General features: G+C 25.6%; 1 protein-coding gene across 2 annotated transcripts; it reads left to right on the forward strand.

Annotated features, from left to right (window-relative positions):
* The first annotated feature begins 9,153 nt into the window (after positions 1 to 9,153).
* On the forward strand, positions 9,154 to 17,945 carry LOC129962400 (protein LLP homolog). 2 transcript variants are annotated; one of them, XM_056076156.1, is made up of 4 exons: positions 9,154 to 9,312; positions 10,311 to 10,473; positions 13,745 to 13,831; positions 17,756 to 17,945. In XM_056076156.1, exons 2-4 carry the CDS (start codon positions 10,329 to 10,331, stop codon positions 17,917 to 17,919), a joined length of 396 nt encoding a protein of 131 aa, XP_055932131.1. In that variant the 5' UTR covers positions 9,154 to 9,312; positions 10,311 to 10,328; the 3' UTR covers positions 17,920 to 17,945. The 2 variants fall into 2 exon arrangements, with proteins under 2 accessions (XP_055932131.1, XP_055932132.1); XM_056076157.1 differs by having other exon boundaries at positions 9,298 to 9,436.
* The last annotated feature ends 3,643 nt before the right edge of the window (positions 17,946 to 21,588 follow it).

The raw sequence follows: 21,588 nt of genomic DNA on the forward strand, positions 1-21,588 counted from the left end.
TCATTTTCTATTTAGCGTTAATTTTTATTTGTGATTTCCATTCTATTGCTGAGTTATATCTATAGCAACATTTTATTTAATACTAGTCACCGAATAACTGCCTAGCCAACGTTAATGGCAGCTAAAATTTTCAATTAAATACTTTAACTGTGTCTTAATAGCTTCTTAAGCAAATTATTTATAAGCTTCAAATTTTGATAGATAGTCTATAATAAGTATTATATTAGAAGACTTCTATGATTCTATTCATTTTACAATGCATTTTCCTTATTTTTTGCCAACGCCACTAACCATCGTGGATGCACTTTGATATTTTTAGTCTTTTAACAATACAATCTAATTTCTAACCTTGAGCAAAACAAAAATTGGCATTTTTCTTCATATTAAAAATATTTTAAATATAAATTTTTCAGATTTTTTTTTTTTTTTTTTTTTGCAGAATTAGATAATTATATTGCTTACTTTCCTGAGATCAGCTTTGCCAGTCATAATTTTTTTAAAGGGCAGAATAATAATTCGCACAGTAAAACGAAACTGAACATTTTTTTGCAAATTTAATAATAATTTTGGTGTTCATCAAGAATTCTTATGCTTTTGTATAATTATTCTTGATACGCTTAATATTTGCTCAGAATTCTTAAGATTTTTGCTGAAAAATGTGCCTAAAATATTTTTAGAAAATTGATTAAATATGAAAAAAATATTTATACTGCAAAAAATTACAATCATTGAAAAAAAAATTTCTGAATATATAAAAATAACATTTATACTGTAATATTTTTGAAAGTTATCGAGGGGAAAAAACATCAAGAACTTGCTTAATTTTAAATTAATTGACGACGGGGTGGGTATTTGAACGGAGCACCTGGACTCGTAGGTCCTTAAATTAATTAAAATTCTAAATGAAATTTTAAAAAATTGCTCCGAAGTGCACATTTTATCCGTCCAACATAGTAAGTGCGTACTAAGTTTGGTAGCTATATGTCTTACGGTTTGATTAATATAGCGTCAACACCCAGATATACAAACGCGCAAACACATAGTCATCTTTATTATTAGTAGAGATCGCTCTACTAATAATGCGCTTTATTATTAGTAGATAATGCATTTCATGTTTGTAAAGATGAAGTTTTGTTATGGAATTTTTATTCACCCTCTTAAGTGACACAGTTCAAAATTGCACTACACGTTTGTACTCTCTATGACTATACATAATTTTGCTAGAAATTAACTTGTCAATTTACTTAATTTTTAATTTCACATGAGTAGTGTCATCCGGTACTGAATATGAGGAAAAAAACAATTTATTTTTAAATTACATAATGCATATAATCTGCACTAATTATAAAGATAAAATTGTGTGTGTTTGTATTGGAACTGTTCAGGGAAAATCGTTTAATCTATAACAACCAAATTTTGCACGTGTATTCAGTGCGGAAATTTAAAATTTCTGTGGGATTTTTTGAATTTTCAGTTAATTAAAATTTGTGAAATTTTGGTGTTTTTGCAATAATTTCTGAAAATATTATAGCAGAAAAACAATTTGTACAGCATCTTAAAATTCAAAACATTATCTTTTTAATGATGAAAAATTTTTTGCCAAATAATTTTTTTTTAATTTTTTAAAAGTTTTTAAGTTTATTTTACAACATTGTATTTTATTACTGAAGAGAAACTGAAACTATTTACATTGTTTCTCCTAATACCTCATCTTAGCCTTTTCCCACTGATATGACCAAGATATGAAGGTTTGGTTTATTTTCCCATGTTGAGTTGACTTAAATATGAGGCATGCTTTTAATAATTTTTCTATATATATTTTGTTATATTATATAAAAAAAAGTTCGCCCTTTTGTGACCAAAACTGAGTGAATTATGACAATTTGAATATCACTGTTTTATAAAAACGCGGAACTCCATTGACTGCCTCGAAGATACAAAATCAGTGCCCCGAGTTTCCCCAAGATTGATCAATCTAAAATCATTACATTTTTGATTGTCCTAAAATAAGGATATTCAAGGCTTTATAACTCGGTCAGATTTGCCGCAAAGATGGAAACGTTAGATGGTCAAGATTATTTTACTGAATAGGATTCGTAGGTCTGAAGGATCGTATAAAATTTACTTCATAATCGTTTACAGAAGTACTTTTTTAATTGAAATAAAATAAAATATTACGTCATTTAAATCTTTTAGAAAGCAAAATGAAAAATAAAATTTTATGAAGAGGCCAAAGAAAATATTATTGAATTATGTTTTTATTTAATTCATAAAATATGTAAATATTCTGTAATACAAATTAGATATTAATTCTGAACTCATATATTTTTTAAAGACGTGTTTGGTTTTTAAAAAATGTATTTATTGAAGTTTTATCAATTCCGGCTTCAATTTCAAGTTTACATTTTACGGGAGCTCATAGAAAATTAGAGAAAGGCATCGAAGAACGATCAGAATAAGGAAAGGCTTCTATAATAGTATCGGTGATATGTTTATAAAAATTTGAAGCTTAAAAACATTTTGCTTGAGAATCTATTAGGAGAGCAAGTTACATAAAATACTTAATTGAAAAGCAAATGTTAATGCTAGGCAAACCAGCTAGTTGCCAAAGGGAAATAGTAACAATGATTTAAAAATTTTAAAAAAATCAATTAAAATTTTTTAAAATCTACTTTTAATTCACTAATTTGAATATCTTTTAAAAAGTTTTTTTTTTTTTTTTTTTTTTTTTTTTTTTTTTTTTACATAAGTTATTTTATATAACTGGTAAAAATTGTCTAGAAATAAGTATTATAGAAAATAATTTCAGAGTCGGCCTCGTGTTTTCTAAGACCAACCCTGTAACAAAGGTACTAGAAAGTATTATTATAAAATATTCTTTAAAATATTTTCAAATATTTAATTAAAATATGAAAAGAAATTACACAGAAATAAAATTGATATCACTGAATAATTAATATTTTGAATTTTAAAATGGCATAAGAATGACTTCTATGCAACAATACGCTCCGAAGTTATTGAGACAAAGGGTTAAAACGTCAATAAATTTTTAAAGAAAAAAAACCTATTTGCAATTTTAAAAACTTAAGTGAACATTTATTATTCAAATTACGAACCAACTTTCGGTCGAACGGTCTAGCCTTCAGAAATCTCGAATATGTTTTTGCCTTATAAATGTTCTAACTTAATGCAGAGACAACATCCAATCTATAAATTTAATCATGTTAAAATTTTTGTAAATAATGCAACATCCTTTTCAGAAAAATTAGACATATCAACCGAATGAAAAATTGAGCCCAATAAAAAAAAATTAATAAAAGAATAAATAAAAATCGATATTTTAACTTGCATTTATTTTTGCAAACGATTGCCTTTATTTGAGAAGCTACTTTTAAGCGATTTCTTTCTTTGATGAATACAATACCAAACAAGAAAGGGGAAAATATAAAACTCATGTTATTAAAATTTTTTGGTTAAAAATCTTCATCATTAAGCAGATTAATAAAAATAATAAAAATTTTGCTATATGCTGCCTTCCAAATAGCTCTTCTCGGTCCTTTTTAATGAATATTAAATCAACAGAATAACGTTAGAGTAAGATACTGATACCCGTTCTTAATTTCAGTCTTACTGAAGAATAATATAATTATTAATGTGTTTATCTATATGTTAACATGAGTTACAAGACAGACTGCCGCCCCAAAGCTTAACATTTAGCAAACGTGATTTAGAGGATAAAAATGGATACTTTTAGGCAATTTATCAAAATTTACAACTATAATTTTAATTAATCTCTCTCTGTCTCTCTCTCTCTATATATATATTTATACATACTATATATTGAAATAAAACTCATTCGACATGGTTGCATAAAAAATGGTTTTGTCCATTATTGCTATCAAACATTAACTATATTAAAATGCAGCTCAAAACAGCGAACTCAAAAACTGACTAAAATACATCGATAAAAAAGTATTAAATAAGAAATAAATCGTAATAATAATTCCAATATTCTTTATCAAGTGTTTGTAATATTTATATGCTACAAGGGAAAAATAGATTCAGTTTAATCAACTTTACTTAAAAATCATCCGTTCAAAATGGATATTCACAGATCAATGCGAATGTCAAATACTTTGTTATATCATTTGTGTAAACAAATAACTGTCTGTTTAAATATTCCTTAATTTGTCTTTTTTTTAATTCAATAAAAATTTATTCGTTTGCCTTTATAAAATGAAGGCATTTGTTTGAAGGAAATTAGATCGTGAGTTCACTGAATTTTCCCATTTCCAGGCATGGGTTAAAGTGTAATTATCAAGTTTCGCGTCGGAAAAATGTTGATTATCCCATAAAAAAGAATCATTATCCATCAATCACTCACATTATAAGAATGAGAAATATGCATTCCCTACAGCTTTTCTGTTTACCAAGTTTTCTCTAAAAGGTAATTAAATTCCGTTAATCCTACAACTGTAGCACATATGATACTAGACAAGAGCGCATCTGCTTACCACCACCCGGTGGTTTTGTTGCCGTAAGCAAATTGGGGTAGCTTTTCAAAAGCAGCAGAGATAGATAAGTAGATGGAAGTGGAAAAATCAATTACAGAACTGTCATAAGTATCTATTTTTCTTTCTTTATGCTCATAAAAGCATCGGTTACTGCGCTATCTAAGAAATACTTTTCTTCTAATAAGCTTTCTTTGAGAAACTACATTTAAGCAATTTTATTTTGATGATTAAAATGCTAAAGAAAAATATCAAAATAATGTTTATGAAAATTAATTGATAAAAAAACCCCTTCATTTTTAAATAGAATAGTAGATGAATAAAAATTTTACAAGATGCTGCATTCCGGTGGATATCAAATCAAAGAATAACATTAGGTCAATATACAGATATGCAATTGTAATTTTAATCTTACTGAAGAAATATATAGTTGTTCATATATTTATCTATACTTTAACATGAGTTATAAGACAGACTGCCGACTCCAGAAACTGAAAATCTATCAAACATGCTTTAAAAGATGAAAGCGTGTGCTTTGATGCAATGCATCAAAATTTCCAGTTATAATTTTAACTAAACAAAATGTTGATGTTTTCCTCTTATAATTCCCAAATATATTATTGTACAAAAATGATACTAACACCATTTTCCAAACTTAATATCAAAATCCTTTTATTGATATCAATTTCATTATCATACAATTGTCTTTTTAATATAAATAAACTAAAAAAATATTTTAGAATGTATTTCTACAATAATTTTTATTATTGTAATAAAATTCATTTCATTCCCAAGACTGTCAAAATTTAACTAATCAAGTAAAGATGAATTTATTCTTTTGTCATTAATTTAAACTTGTTTTTTCTATCACTCAACATTACGCGTTTGTTTGTATGCAATATAGTGACTACAAAAAAAAAAAAAAAAGTATGACAGCAATAATATTATTTGATAACAATAATCTTTGAAAAAAAATGGAATAGTATGTTTGCAGTAGTAGCTGAAAAATCTACAAACGAGGTAAACAATTCAGTATGACATCTTGAAACAACACAATTTCTCGTACCCTTCAAGATATTTTATTTGTTCAATAAAAATGCTTAGGTAAATTAACACAGCCATATTCGAAATTTTGTTAAAATACCATTTTATCATTCAGATTTAGTATTTAAAACTTCAAAAAATACATTTGGAAATTATGAAATTTTCTTCTGAAACATTAACAAAGGTTTCTTTTATTCGCAAAATAATTATTTTTCTTCAAAAGTAAAATTTTCTTTTAAAAAAATGCTGTAAAGAAATTTAAGTGTGAGTTGATTAGTGATGGCATTCAGGTATCTAATTTTAAGGATAAATATCCAGAATGGATATCTATTTTTCAATTAATTGTATTCATATAAAAAAAAAACTGTATGATCTTATATGCTAATGTTATAAAGAGGCAGAAAAAGTATAAAGATAAAAGAGAGAAATGGAGGGAAGCATATAATTTTTTTATTTCATAAAATTTTTAAAAAATTAATAAAAAAACAAAGAATAACACATCATACATTTAACATACTTAATTTAAATTCTTTTTAGTTACAATGAATAATAATGAGGTAGACGATTTTTTAAAAAGTAATTTTAACTAAATAAAAAAGAAAGATTTTTTTTTATTTATTTATTTAAAATGATATTGGAAACAAAAGTGAAAGATACTGTTTACAGTTTTTTTCCTTCCAATTTTCAGGCTGTGGTTTAAGCATTAATAAGAATCATGATTTAGAGGTAGAATTTGAATTTTGAGAGGAGTTGCATAGATTTTCAGCTTTGATACAATATCTTGAGAATATATTATATCATATATTCCAGTTGTAAATGATTGTGCTTTCTCTTTGTTCATTAAGTTTATTTTTTTTTCCTGTCAAGTTCTCTTTATCTCTTTAGAAGTTCCCAATTATATGATACATATCCAAGTTCAACTGCTCTTTCATATGCTAAAAGATTTTTTTCTTCTTTTGTGAAACAATGGCCCAGGAAGTTCTTTCAGTTGCATTTAAAATGTACAAAACTACTTTGATTTTTAAAATACTGGTTTAATACAAACTCCTTCATCAAAACAATGATCAGAACATATTTTGTGATCCTTCTGATATTATTCATTCTCTGTCCATCCTTTTTTCTGTAATGAATAAAATCTGTCTTCAGTTGATTGCCATCTCTTTTCTTTTATTGATCCAATTGATATATGTAAGTTAAACCACTCAGACAGTTTTAAATTACTTGTGTCAGTAGTTTAAAATTTTTACTGAAGGTGAATTGAATCAATACTAAATTATTTTTGGAAATTAGCCTTTCTTTACGTTTTTGTAATGGGGACAATGGAAGTTGATTTAAAGTCTCCAAGTGACTAAAGTCATATTCTCCAAGTTATTAAATTCCTATTGAACAAATGAATTTGCAGATAATTTGATGCAGAGATTATGATTATTTTTATTATTGATTCTAAATTGTAAATAATTTTTTTCAATTTAACATAAACAGTGTTAAAATTCATTATTCCATTGTAATTATTCATTACTTTTAAACAAAAAAAATTATTTTCCCATTTTATTTTCCTAAAACATTTTTTTTCTATATCCTCATAGAAATTGTCTTTTTTAATAATTTAGTCAAAACCTTAATTCTAAAAGATAAAGTAGGTATATAAACTATATAAGTTTTATAGGTTTTAAGGATTTTCATCATCCTTTATAATTTTTTTTACACAATATCTCAGAACTATTCATCACTTGGTATTTATCCACTCATTTGAATCAGTTAAAACAATATTAGTATAGCATTTTTTAAGGTGGAGTAAATCTTTATTTTGTGAATGGTTTGGTTAACTAATATACATTTGTATATTACAATAATGAATGCTTGTGAAGCAAATCATTTTTATTTCATGAATTATTATTGAAAATCAAAATGAGAACAAATTAAGCTTCAAAAAACTAAGAAAAAGAAAAATTTCTTGAGAAAATGTAAGTGTTGAATAAAATATGACTTAAATATTATACAAAAATTAACAAATGATATTTTACAATTTAATTGAAAATTCTATTGACTAATTTAGAATACACTAATATTTTTATATTAAATTAAAAAACAATTTTTATATTTTGAAATTAAAAATTACATTCCAAATTTTCTTTAAAAGTTTTAACTTCTGTGCATTATTATAAAAGTAGAAAATTCAACATTTAGAACAAATTTATCCACAATATTAGAATTTTTAATACAAATTTTCTTTTAAAAATATTATTACACCAATCGTATAATTAGAAATAATTGATTCTATTACCTTTTCAAATTTAGTTTGGCTACTTTCAATCAAAATTCTGATTTTTAGCATTAAAAGAAGAATTAAATTGCTGTATGCATAAATAAATGTATTAAGCATTTATGAAAAAAAATTAATAAATTAGAATAAGAAATATATGTATTGAAAAAGTACTTTTTAAAATCATGTAATATTAATCAGCTTATGCATATAATTTTTAATTCAATATAAATCTTATTTTAACAAAACAAAAATTAGTTTTTATTAAATAGAAAATATTGAATATTTTGATGATTCCTTTAAGGATTTTTGGTTATCATACTTTCTTAACAGAGAATAAGCCATATTTTATCAAAAACTTAGCTAAAATTATATATATCTTTACAATGCATATTTTTACAAGTACGAATTATTCAATTTGAAAACCAATTTTAAAGAGTTCATCATGCACATTATCAACATTAAAAAAAAAAAAAAAAGAATGGACAAAACTGCAAGAAAGAGATTACAGATTTTTATTATTGCAATTTTTAGACCACAAAATATAAATGCTTTGTTGCTACTATAAATACTAACAAATAACAAAATCAAAGCATGCCTGCAGTTATAAAAAATGTTTTAAATGTTCTATAACACTAATTTATTACTTAATTAGGTAAAAATATATATATAATTTTTTAAAAACATCATTTAAAAAAATTTTTAGCTAATTTTTAAAAAAACATTTAGTTTTGTACAACAACAAACAAACAAAATGTGAGCATTAAAATTAATAGTATAAAAAAACTAAAATACTTTCCAATGAACACAACCAAATTGCAAGAAATAAAATTAAAACTACATCGAATTTGTATTCCGAATAAAGCATCATTTTTAGCTTCCATTAAGAATTTAAATGAAACTTGTAAATTCATTTCATTACTTTGTGAAAACTTTAAATTTCCTTTAACAAACCAATAGAAGTTAGAATTTAATTATGAGTTAACATATTAGTTTCTTGCCATTTAATTAATTATAAATAGAAGACGCCTGTAGAAAATTCAGCTTTCCCATTGTTCTCAGCCACAGTCAATATTAATTTCTAGTCAAAAATTAGATTCATAAAACGTAATTATGAGCAAAAATAAATATATTATAACACGGTATTATTCTTTTATTAAAAAAGATCGTGCATAAATAAGGTCTGCCTTCATCATAGATCCAAACGACATTCGTCCACACTCCACCCTATACATTCCAAAAATGCGCTTCATTCTTGGCGGGTAAAAAAATTTTCAAAGTTTGGCGAAAAAAGCTTTTCCGTAAGCAACCATACATCGATTCCCCCATTTCCATCACTACCGGAATGAAATCCGTCCTCCAGTGCTGCTTCCCGCCACTGCTCCCCCCTTTCAACTTCAAATTGGGGGTTCAAGCGTCCTCCGGTTAACGATTCTCGATTGTAAACACGCGTGTTCCTGCATTGAGCTGCGGTAATTAGTCGTATCTTCAGAAGTGCGTATTATTTTCTTATTTATAAGCTTTTTATTATATGCAAGATAAATTAATATCTTTTAAATTTTAATAGAAATAATTAACTGCCAACTTATAAAAAAATTATTGTTCAAGTATTCCCAGTGTAGGTATATTTATAATAAATCTATTTTCTCTTTGGGCCAATTATTAAAAAGAATTTGAAGATTGTTAAGTTTATGTAAATTAATTTAATAATATGTAACATTTGTATTCAGGAGTTTAATAAAGTTAAATTTTTTCAGTCATATGTTTTCTTCCGCTGTATAAATTATTTGCATGTAAAAGAATGCATCCATAAACTTTTTTAACTTTTGGTTGCTCATCTTATTGTGATTAGCTGATCGTATTTCAGTGATTGAATTCTCTAATAAAAATACATGACTTTCTGTCTTTGTACAATATTTAAAAAAATTTTAATGCGTAATTTAAACCATCGAATATTGAAATAAACATAAGGCAATGCTTCATTGAATTGGGTGCGAGTTTCATATTTAAATGTGCATCAGAAATACTTCTAAAAAAAACTTCTTTTTTTTTTTACAAAAAGTAATAAAAATGAAAGAAGATATATTAGTATATAAAGATGAAAGAAGCATTTGATAAATGTACATATATAATAGCTCTCTGATAGCTCTCTTTCTCTTGTGGATGCTTCTCAATGAATGGAGTCCTAGGAGGAATAAGAAACTCTCCATATCTTGAATAATAACTTAATAATTAATGCTTATCTTATAGAATAGCACCAAAATTCAAATTTGCTAATGATTGAAGTCTGAGTAATAGAGAAGTACTGTAAAATATTCTCTTAAAATTTAAGTCTGTTGCTTCAGTCTAATTATGACCATTGTTATTAGGTTCTATGAATTCGTAATCAAATTTCTGTAGCATTTTATACACTTGATATGATAAAAATGAATATTTTATTATTTAGCTAATATTCATAAGTTTTATATTCATTTAAATTTTTTTATTTCTAGCTTATCAATATAAATTAAATGGCGAAAAGTTTAAGAAGCAAATGGCGCAGAAAAATGCGTGCAATCAAACGGGAAAGATATGCTGTAAAAGAATTAAAGCAACTTAAAAACATTTTGGAAAATTCTGGAAATAAAGATGCAGATATGTCTGAAATCTGTACAGGTAAGTTTTTAATTTTTGGGGGAAAATTATGAACAAAGGCATTTTAAGTTTCCCTTGTGATATTTAAATATTATTTACTTTTTATGTGTAATAACCAAAGTGATAATTTTTCATCAAGATAACTTTTTTATTTTTTTGGATATCATGAGTACAAATTTATTTTTTTAATATCTGTATTCTCAGTGTAGAATCCACATAGACGCTCATGTACTTTTGATATATTTTTATAATGAAATGTATATTTGTTTTCATTTTGAAAGGAAGTGTATTTTTTATTAATAGAATTGGTTATGCAACAACCATTGAAAGGTTCCATTCTAAGCACTTGCTTATAAAGATTTCTTTTTGTGCTCAAGTCCAATTCTAAAACTTAAAATCCTGATAATCTTAACAATCATTATTACTGCATTCCACTTAAATATCTTTAAAAAATTCATTTCTTGTAGTAAACATTGTCACACCCTAACATAGCAAATAAAACTTTATTTAAACCTTAAATCTGTCTGGAAATACAGAATAATGGAAAATTTCTCGACTCAAAGCATCTTCTCCTAATATTTGACTCTCCCAAACTATCTCAATCTTTTAAAGAAGTTTATATAAACTTCTTTAAAATATAAAATCTTATATAAACCTTACATTATAAAAACCTTTAAATATAAAATCTTTTATAAATATAAATTCTTATATAGACTTACTTTATATTCCAAACTTCCACTGTTTTAATTGCCAGAATTTTGGACTTCACTTGTGCTTATCATATCAGTGCGTATCAAAAGTAATAAAAATCTGCCATATACTGCACAGGACAAGTTCAGGAACTGTAGAGGAAATCAGGTCTTCTTTTCTCACATTTCCCCATCCTGGTAATTTGAAAATGAGATTATTACTATCAAAGTAAGACATGTTTCTTATTCTGAAGCTGGACAAATAGTTCAAATACCTAAAGCAGGAGCTCACTATGCACCTGCAACTAAAAAAATATTCTTTTGCAACAGAAAAATAGTCATATTCTACAAATAAGATTTATTAATTCTATAATCTAATCTAATATATATTAGATTATTAAGATATATTAGATATAAAAGAAAAAAAGAAAGGATGAAAAAGAGAAAAACCTATTACTGCTTCTAAAAATGTAAATTCAGTTTCTATACTAACTCACCTAATACATTTGTTATGTGATCTAAATAACAAGATTCAATTTCAGATTGATTAAAAACAAGCTAATCTATAACTGATAACCACTGCTCTTCTGATTTAGGGGGGGGGAGACTCTAAATTTTGAACAGACCCACTCATGGAAGCTTTATCTTCTACTGCTGGGCAGGAAGATGATTCACCCCATTTACTAGATGCAAATAAGCCCAAAATTATTAAACAAATCTTTAAATTTTAATGCTAATTCAAAATTAATGATTACCCGAGCAAATCCATTGAAAAAGCCCTTCCTGTTATCAAACAATAACTGTCATGCTGTTATAAAAGCTTGTTTCTTCTAATAAAATTACTTTGAAACAAAAATTTAATAGGATTTGTTAGGTTAATTTAAAACTTTTCATCCTATGACCATAAGTACTAATGTTCCCCATGATAGATACTGAAAAAACACTAACTTTTACTTTTGAATTGAATCTATTCTTTTTATGGATTTTATTCCCTCGCCCCATAAAACTATGGGAGGGGATTAGAATTTCTGATTTAATGTGCCATAATGTTTTTGCTACCTGATATTACTCTTTTTTATCTATTCATTGGTTTTATCATTTTAATATTCAAATTTCTTGTATAACACATTTGATGCAGCATAGTCAAATCTAATATTTCCACTTTTAAATCCATTAAATCAAACCACCTTGGTATATAAACTCTTTTATATAGAATTTTTAAAAGTATATATTTCCATCTAATTCTTGAAGAAAAAATTAATCATAGCATTGATTTGCCAATTTATTAAAGAAATTATTAAAATTTACTTAAGAATTTGCAAGATTTTATGTGAAAAATATAACTAATTCTAGAGGCTTTTACTTTTGTTATCCATACATTATCTATGATCATTTATTTTTTGTGCATTTTTTAGATTATAATTTTTCTAATAAATTCATATATTGTTAATCTTTTTGCTAAAGTATTACCTTCGTCAATTATAGTTAGAGGACTTTATGTGTAAATTGCAATTTAAAAATAACATGTATTTCTTCTGTTTTGCTAAAATAATAATATATATTAAAAATACTTTAACTTAACTGAGGCCTGCTGATTGTGTTTTTACGCCATACACCCACTACAGGCGAACCCAGTGACTTTACGGACTTAGAAGTGGAAGTAAATCCGTAACAATAGCTTATATGCTGTTGAAAATTCTTTGTGTTCATTGGTATTCCAAGCATCAACAAATTTTTTATATAAAAAATGTACTTTTCTAATAATTGAATAATTTGATTATTCAATTATTATGAAAAGCATTTGTAATGATTTTTATTTCTTTTATATGAAATTCTACTAGCCTAATGTAGATTATATTAAAATTGACCAATATAAAACTTGCCTGATTATATTAAAATTTTATTTTAGTGTTTTAAAATTTTAAGGAACTGAGCATCGTATTTTATTTTCTGTCTAAATATCCAAATATATTTCAGATAGTCTTAAAAAACTTTGAGTATTCACTGGGGCTATTACCGCTTGAATCAGAAGTAGATTGTCATTCTTATATGAAGTTAAATTGATTGTTCCAAAATTTTCATAAAAGTTATTCACATTATTTTATCTATTAAAATAAGCATTTTATAATATTTGCTACATATTTACATTTGAGGGAAATAAACAGCTTAGAAACTCAATGAGATAATTTGTTTTTAATTTAAAATAAGCATAATGTTCCAAGTTATTTTTAAGACTAATAGATTCCTTCTTGATTTAACCCTCTCACTATTAACTTGACTGAACTTGCCATGAAAATTCTCTAATGATGGGTTTCTTTGTATATCAAACAAGGGGTGCAGAATGTAAAGCGAGTTATTACCAAGAATATCCTTTCTGTACATTCTTCATTTGAAACAGAAACCAGCAACCAATATAAAACTTGCTTGGCTAAACTATTTATGACAAGATTTATATAAAAAAATAAATAATAATAATCTCTCAGGAGAAAAAAAAATCTTTTGAATTTGAAAATAAATTTTTTTATTCATTCTTCTTTTTTTTTTTTTTGTATCATTATTGATTGTAGCAAAATTTCTCATTTTTAATAATCTTTCTTTAACAGTTTTAGATAAAAAGGATATACAGAACTTAGGAAAAAAGGACCCAAGTGAAAATAATGAAGAGAATGTGGAAGCAACTGTTGAATCTAGTAAGTTATTTTTAATTATTTAAATATTATAAATTTGATTTGCAATGATTTGTATTCTTTTGATTTTTTTTTATATAAAATTCTATTAGTTGATGTAGATTATATTAAAATTGACCAATATGAAACTTGTCTGATTATATTAAAATTTTATTTTTTAAATTTTGAGCACCTTTTTTTACTTTTAGTCTAAATATATTTCAAAGAGTCTTAAAATACCTTTGAGTATTCTCTAGGGCTTGGCGATGACTGAATTTCATGATCATAATATATTGTCTGACATATATTAATGTTTTTTAATATATCATTATTTATTTATTGCCATTATAAGTCATTAATAGCATCTTCTAACATACTGTCTAAAAAAGAATGACTCCAAATAAAAGGAATTTTCATTATATTTAATAAAAACATTGTTGTTGTTTTTCCATTAAAAACAATTTTTGAAGAATAATTGTGTTAAAATCCCTTCAATAAAGTGTGTCAGTGTCAAAGCAATGTTTGCATTTTGCAGTAAGTTATATTCAGTTTCTTCTGTAATATAATAATTTTTAAAATTTTATCTTGCTTATTACTGATTTAGAAAACACCAGTTTCTTTCATTCATCATTAAGATGGAAGAATAGATATTAATACCTATAACGGGTAAAATTAAATAGTTTCAGTAAAACTCAAAGTCAAAATCAGAAGTGTAATGTCTTGAAAAATCAATTATGTATTCTAACAGGTTATTAAAAATGTATCATATAGTGAAGTTCATTTAGTAGAAATTAAAATGCCAAATAATTTTAACACACTAGAAAAATAAAATTCATATAATGCAATGAAAGAAGAGCTTAAAACTTGAAAAACCCATGATGTTTATGAGATAGTTCTAAGACCCAAAAATAAAAAGATCTTAGAAAATGGATGTGTTTTTGCATTTAAAAATACTAACGGAAAAATAAAAGATATAGGGCTCAATTAGCGGCTCAAGGTTTCGAATAAACTGAAGGCATAAATTACTTTGACACCTTTTTTCCTGTTATTAGTTTTACCTTGGTTAAATTATTTATTGTTATAATTATTAAAGGTTGGATAATAAAAGTGCTTATCTATATGCATCACTAAAGAGGAGGTTTATGGAACATTCTTTTGGTTTTGTAATTCATAATAAAAAGAATTATATTTTTAAACTTAAGAACGTCTTGTCTGTTTAAAACAAACAGGAGGAGAATTAATTAAATTTATTGTTAAAAGTTCTAGGTAATCTAAACTTCTAAGTGTACTATTTGGAATGAAAGATGGAAAACCTATAATGCACCAGAAAAATTGTATAAATAAAATGAGAAATTTTTGGTAATATTCCAAATTATAAAAGTTTGGTCCCATTATTTCTAGGTAAAGCAATTTCTGATAATAAAAACGTGCTAAATGTACTTTATAGAAACTTAATAGAAAGTTCCTTTTTTAGCTTCTGGAACAATGTTTCTAGATATGCTTGCTATGTACTTTTTATCTCAATTCAATAATAATCCATCAAATACTCATTGACTCTGTGTCAAGTATTTGAATATGTTTTTAAATACTTCTAACTATGCACTAGACATAAGTAAATCTATAAGTTTAGTTTTTACAGCATATGCTGATGCTAGCTGAGCAGCTGAATATATAGATTTATCAGAGGTTGTGAAAGAAACTATTTGTTTAAAGAGGATATTAAATAATTGCTTGTATTTAGAATTACCTGTAATAAAGACTAAAATATTTTTTTATAGTCAAAATGCTAAATCTTATTCTAAGAATTTAATTGAAAACTAACAAATTAAACATATTGATATTCTTTTTTTTTTTTTTTTTTTTTGTAAAAGAAAAATGATGTTGCAGATACTTTGGTAAAAGTTTTATCACATGACTAGTTGAAATTTTATTGCAGTTGGTTATTTTATGCCATAAATAAATAAAATTGTATGTTTAAGTCATGGAAAATTGGGAACTTTTGTTGTCTTGTCGTCATGACTTAAAATCTTTTTGTTCAACTCATCTAATTAGATAAGCGGTTTGTTTTCATTATTGAATTGAGTTGTTTTCACTTTAATCAAATGTTGATTATCATTTTATGTACAGAAGAAGAATAAATTTTAGAGAATTATATTATCTCTACTATCTTATGTTTTATTTATTTCACGTCAAAATAAATTGTATTTATGGCAGATGAAATGATAATTATTTTGTAATAATAATGAGTGACCATTTAATCCCATGTCCCAACAAAGTGCAATAATTATCGAAAAGTTGATTAAGACCAATAGTGCACTCAAACTATTTTGAAAGAAGTTGGGAGTTCTAAGAGACGCTAATATTAAGTGCTATAGAAGGGATTGATTTCTTTTCCATTGTCTATTCCCTTGTCCTTTAAAGTGGATGGAAATAGATTACTATTCACAAAAAAAAAAAAAAAGACATTTGCATACAGTTTCACATGTGGCATTAATATTTACGTAAAATCCCCTGCTAGAACAAGTGCATGACTTATATTATATTTGTAGAAAGGATTTTATGGCTGATGATTAAGCTTTCATATTGAAATTCGGTCTTGCATTAAAAATGCTGATACCAATCTCCCTTAAGTGCATTATTGTGGGGAGAAATAAGAGACTTCAAAGGTTGTTGTATTTTTTCTCCAGATTGTATGAGGTCATATAGCTTTATACATATACTAAATTTTTAACTCCAGTGCATAATTGATTATTTCAGTTTTCTGTTACTATTTTTATATTTGTTTACATCTTCAATACAGAATTTGAAAGTTATCGATAATACTAATTTTAATTTTTTTTTTTTTTCATGCAATAATCACTTTTCAAATCTCGATTATATTTCATTCTTAATAGTGTATTATCTTATGGTAAGTTTTAATATGTGTATTTCTCACTATAGGAAGATATGTTTTAATTTGAAGTTTATTTAATAAGAATATTTATATATTAGGCTGGGGCCACCAACCCCTTGGCTGCTTAGAATGACAATTAAAAAAATATGAATTTTGGCAGTAAAAAATGTTTAAAAAATTTATTATAATGAATTAAGAGTTATTCATTCATGACCATGATACCAATAAATTGAAAATTAGCACTACACAAATCTTCACATTAGTTTGTTTGTAAGTAATTAATTGTATTTTGCATTATTGTATGATTTCAGTAAAAAGTTGGACACAAATATTTCAACATATATTGTGTATTTCATATTTTCTTTATTTGTAATGTAATTTTAGCAGTTGTTTTTTAATTTTTCATGGAGTTTGATCTGAAAGTGTATTATTATTTCTCATATGTAAATTGTTGAAAAATTTATATTAAAGAAATAAAAGAAAATTATAATAAGTTTTATTCAATAGATAAGATTTAATTTAATTAATTTTACATTTTATTAAAATTATTCATTTGTAAATATTGAATTCGTTTTTTTAAATTTTTGTTAGTTTGTTTTTACTTTGTATTTTATTTTTAAGCAAATATATTTTTAATTGAAATTTAGTATAAAAAAAGTGCAATAGTGTGTGTGTGTTACAATCTTTTTATTAACTTTTCCTTGAACTAGTTTTCTTACAAAAATTCCTTTTTCCCCTCTCTTTGATCTGCAAACATGATTTAAAATGTGTAAAATTGTTTCCAGTTATGCATAATTTTTCTTAATTCCCCCCCCCCCTATCTTTTCTTCTCTTTTAATAATTAGAAATATTCTAAACAACAATAATTTTTTTTTATATGCAAAATCACAAGAAGAGAAATGATGTAAAATATTGATTGTTAGCTTTACTTTTTCAAATGTTCTTAAATTTCTACCTACCTGAAAGAAAAAGAAAAAAAAAAGCATACTTTCTAGTCTTTCTGTGTTAAATGTTTTTTTTTTTTTTTTTTTTTTTTTTTTTTTTCTATTTTTCAGGTTCAATGGATGTTGATCAACAATCTTCTAAATATCATCCAAAACGTTTAACAGATGAGCATGGAACTTATCCTGTTTGGATGAATCAAAGACAAATAAGGAAACACAAAGCTAAACTTAATCGTGTGCATAAAAAGGCAAAGAAAAATAAAAAACGAAATTGAATTAAAATTCCATACTTTTCTGTCTACATTTTGTCTTTAATTTTTTGTTTTGATTTTCTCACTTTTATTTACTTTTTGGTTTTCGTTAGTCTTTTATAGTATCACATGGCAGTCTGAAAGCTTGAAATGAAATATTGGGCATATAGATCAAGCATATTAGTATTGTTTATGAAGATCAGGCTTGTTAATTTCATGTAGAATGACTTGATCCATACATCAAACACACAGTTTTTCTCACTTCCAGATTTATAGGGTTTTTTTGTTTTGTTTTTTTCATTTACAATACATATAAAACGAATTTAAGCATTTTTTTTCTTTGACTGAAGTTTATTGTATGTGTGGAAAGTTGAGATTCCAATGAAATAATTTTAAATAGTGTGCAAAAAAATTAATTTCCTTTCAAAAGTGTATCATAAAAGATTCTAGTGTATCTCAAATTTTACTTCTCTCTGTATTCTTTCAACTATTGTAAGTAAATAATATACAAATATTTACCATTATAATGATAGCAGATATTTGTTAATTCTAATAAAATTTAGTTCATTTCAGTTCTTTTTATTATTATTATTATTGGAGTAAAGTCAGCTATCACATTTGTAACTAATTTAGCTCAATTTCAAGACAAAAGACAAATCTGATTAATGAAATAAATTTTGTAGGTATCTAAAACCAAAGAAAATTATGAAGGAAAAAAAAATGCTGAGAACTTATGAATTTTTGTCTTTTTTTGCAGTGGATATTTAAAGTGCAATATTTCAAAAGATATTTGTTGCTTTATAAGATTTATTCTCTTGTTTCTTTAACAGAAAATCAAAGGATCTTTCATTCCTCCTATTGATTTAATTTAAAATTTTTGTTTTTAAAAGATGTAGAAAAAAATTTTAATGAACATTATAAAAAAAAATCTGTATATGAAGTTTTAAAAAAAAGCATTTGAGAACATTTAAAACTTTTTTGGTTGATCAGAATGTCTTTTTTTCACCAAACTAAAATTCAGTTTGCCATTTGTGAACCCAACATTTGCAACAAAATTTCAAAAATAATCTTGCATTTATAAACATTGAAAAAGAGACAACTGATGGAATTCATTGAAATGAAAAATTAATAAATAGACAGATATTTTTAATCAAGAGTCATCTAATGTAATTTGAATTAATTTTCAGTTAATTCAAATAAATTCTTCATAATGCAATAATGTTTTTACTTACAGCTTTGGTACTTTAAACTTAATTTTTAATAATTTAACATACTATTATTAAAATATTTTTAACAGTGAAAAAATTTTTTAATAAAAAAATGCTCATCAGATAATTATTTATGAATTAGTTTTATTTAAAATTGAAGATAAAAAAAGTATTTTTATTCTCTCGTATTCCTTTCAGTCATTATAAAGAATTGTACATTTGCTTTTAAAAAATAAAAAGTTAGTGGTTTATTAAATTATTTTCAAAATTTTATTATAAATACAAAATATATGAATACAATGGATAGCATATGTAATAAATAAAATTCACAACATAAAATGTATAAAAATTATCTCTTATTATTAATGCCAGGGCAAATTCTACTTATCGAAGAATATGACCAAAATGTTGGTAATGTATGTGTGTGTGTGTGTGTGTGTAGTAATGTCAAATTATTGGCATTTTAAATATAATTATTTTCTAATCATTTGAATAAAGGCTTCTGAGTTGTACAGATAATCACTTTCCTGCTACTACTTATGCTGCAATGAAAGATATATAAATTCTAAATGCTTTCCCAATTGGCTAATTTTTTAACTATGATTTTCCTGCATTAATTAATTTTTAAAAGCAATCTTGCCAGCTTTAGAAAGATATTTTTAGAGTATATTTGAATAGTTATGACTAAAAATAGCATCAGTCTGAATTCGAAGCATTAATTTAAATCGACTTATTGGAAATACTTCTTAGTTGAAGCCATAGTTTCTTTCAACATGAAGCTTTTTTTAAATCGTTTTGCATATTTATTTATTTCATATGATAGATTACATGAATTATGTAGTCACTCTAGTTGTATAAATCATTTTCTTTTAACATTTATAAGTCTAAGTATGTTGAAATATACTTAAATTTAAGTTTTATATAGTATATTCCAGTTTTAGAAAATTTACAATTCCAAATATACTTTATTCTGTTTAGACTTATAAACGTTCAATTAAAAAAAAATTTAAAAAATCTTGATTGATGAGATAGACCCGATTTCGAATATTGCGAGTTTGACCTTCGACTCTAGCAGAAACTTACTCTGTATGAATGGTGTTCCTGAAATCTGCAATAGATCAAATATATTGATTTGGTAAAATTTTTATTCATAATGTTTACCCGGTGCTCTGCTTTCTCTAATAACAATTTGCCATGAATTGTAATTACAGAAAATTGGTTTGTTGAGATTAGGGATTGCAATACCGAATACCGGTATTTAGAGCCATTTGTACAATTTTGTAATACCGGTATTCACAAGTTTAAATCCCGGTTTTTCGGTATTTACTAGAAATCTTTTAGATTGTCTTCACTACATGTTCACGTGATAACACTTACACACATGTGAAAAAAAAAAATGAGCTAAAAAGTATCTAATAGGGGAAATCCAAGGTTAAAGGTATACCGGAAATGCGCCTATCGAAAGAATACCGGAAAAGCGCTTATCGTTCCGCGTCTCACTCTTTTTAATGAGATGGAATCGTCGAAATATAGATGAACACGACGTGAATCATCCAAAAAGAAGGGTAAAAATTATCTTATTACAGCTCCGAGCAATACTGTACACGCGCACGTTTCGTAGTCTGATATTCATGTCTATGAAAACAAGGATTCAGTTGTGAAGAAAGTGCGTAATATTTCGATATTTTTTAAATTGGTGGGTTTGTTATTCACATTGTATTTGCATATCATACTTTAGGGATAAAAATATTTTTCAGATTTATTATATATATGCTCATAAATAATAACCCATAATAATGAATAAGAATAACTTTAAAGAACATAAAAAATCAATTGATAATACTTCGGTTTGGTTTCATTATTTATATGATGAAAAGAATATGGTGGCACAATGTAAAAAATGTTCAAGAGTTATTAAAGTGAACGGAGGAAGTAAAGCGGACTCCATACACATTTAAAAACGAAACATGATACAAATTTGTTAAAGAGGAAAGAATCTGATTGCGATGAAGATACAAATTCAAGCACAGTTTCTAAGCCCAAGCCATCAGGAATTTTAGATTATTTTGAAAAACGAAAAGATAATTTGGATGAAACTATAAGTAAAATGACAGCATTAGATGGTTTACCATTTCGAGTGTTTTGCACTTCTACTGAATTAAGAAAATCAATATCCGCCAGAGGTTTTAAAAATCTACCAACATCGATAAACACTATAAGAACTGTTATAAACTACAGTAATGGTGTTCGCAATTCTTTGAAACACGAGCTATTACAATGGGGTCAATTCATGTGACGTAAAAGTCACATGTCATGTACCTCTTGCGCATGGCATTTAAGTTTCATCCGCGCCGCTCTCATCGATCAGTCTGCCATTAACGTTCACCGCCAAGTATGAAGCGGATTTTTTGTTTACATTTGAAGTTATAATTTTTGAGTCATTTTCTTTCCTCTTATTATGTGTTAACAGAGGAAATACTGGTGT

The sequence above is a fragment of the Argiope bruennichi genome, chromosome 2 (genome assembly GCF_947563725.1).
Source record: "Argiope bruennichi chromosome 2, qqArgBrue1.1, whole genome shotgun sequence".
Classification (NCBI taxonomy): domain Eukaryota; kingdom Metazoa; phylum Arthropoda; class Arachnida; order Araneae; family Araneidae; genus Argiope; species Argiope bruennichi.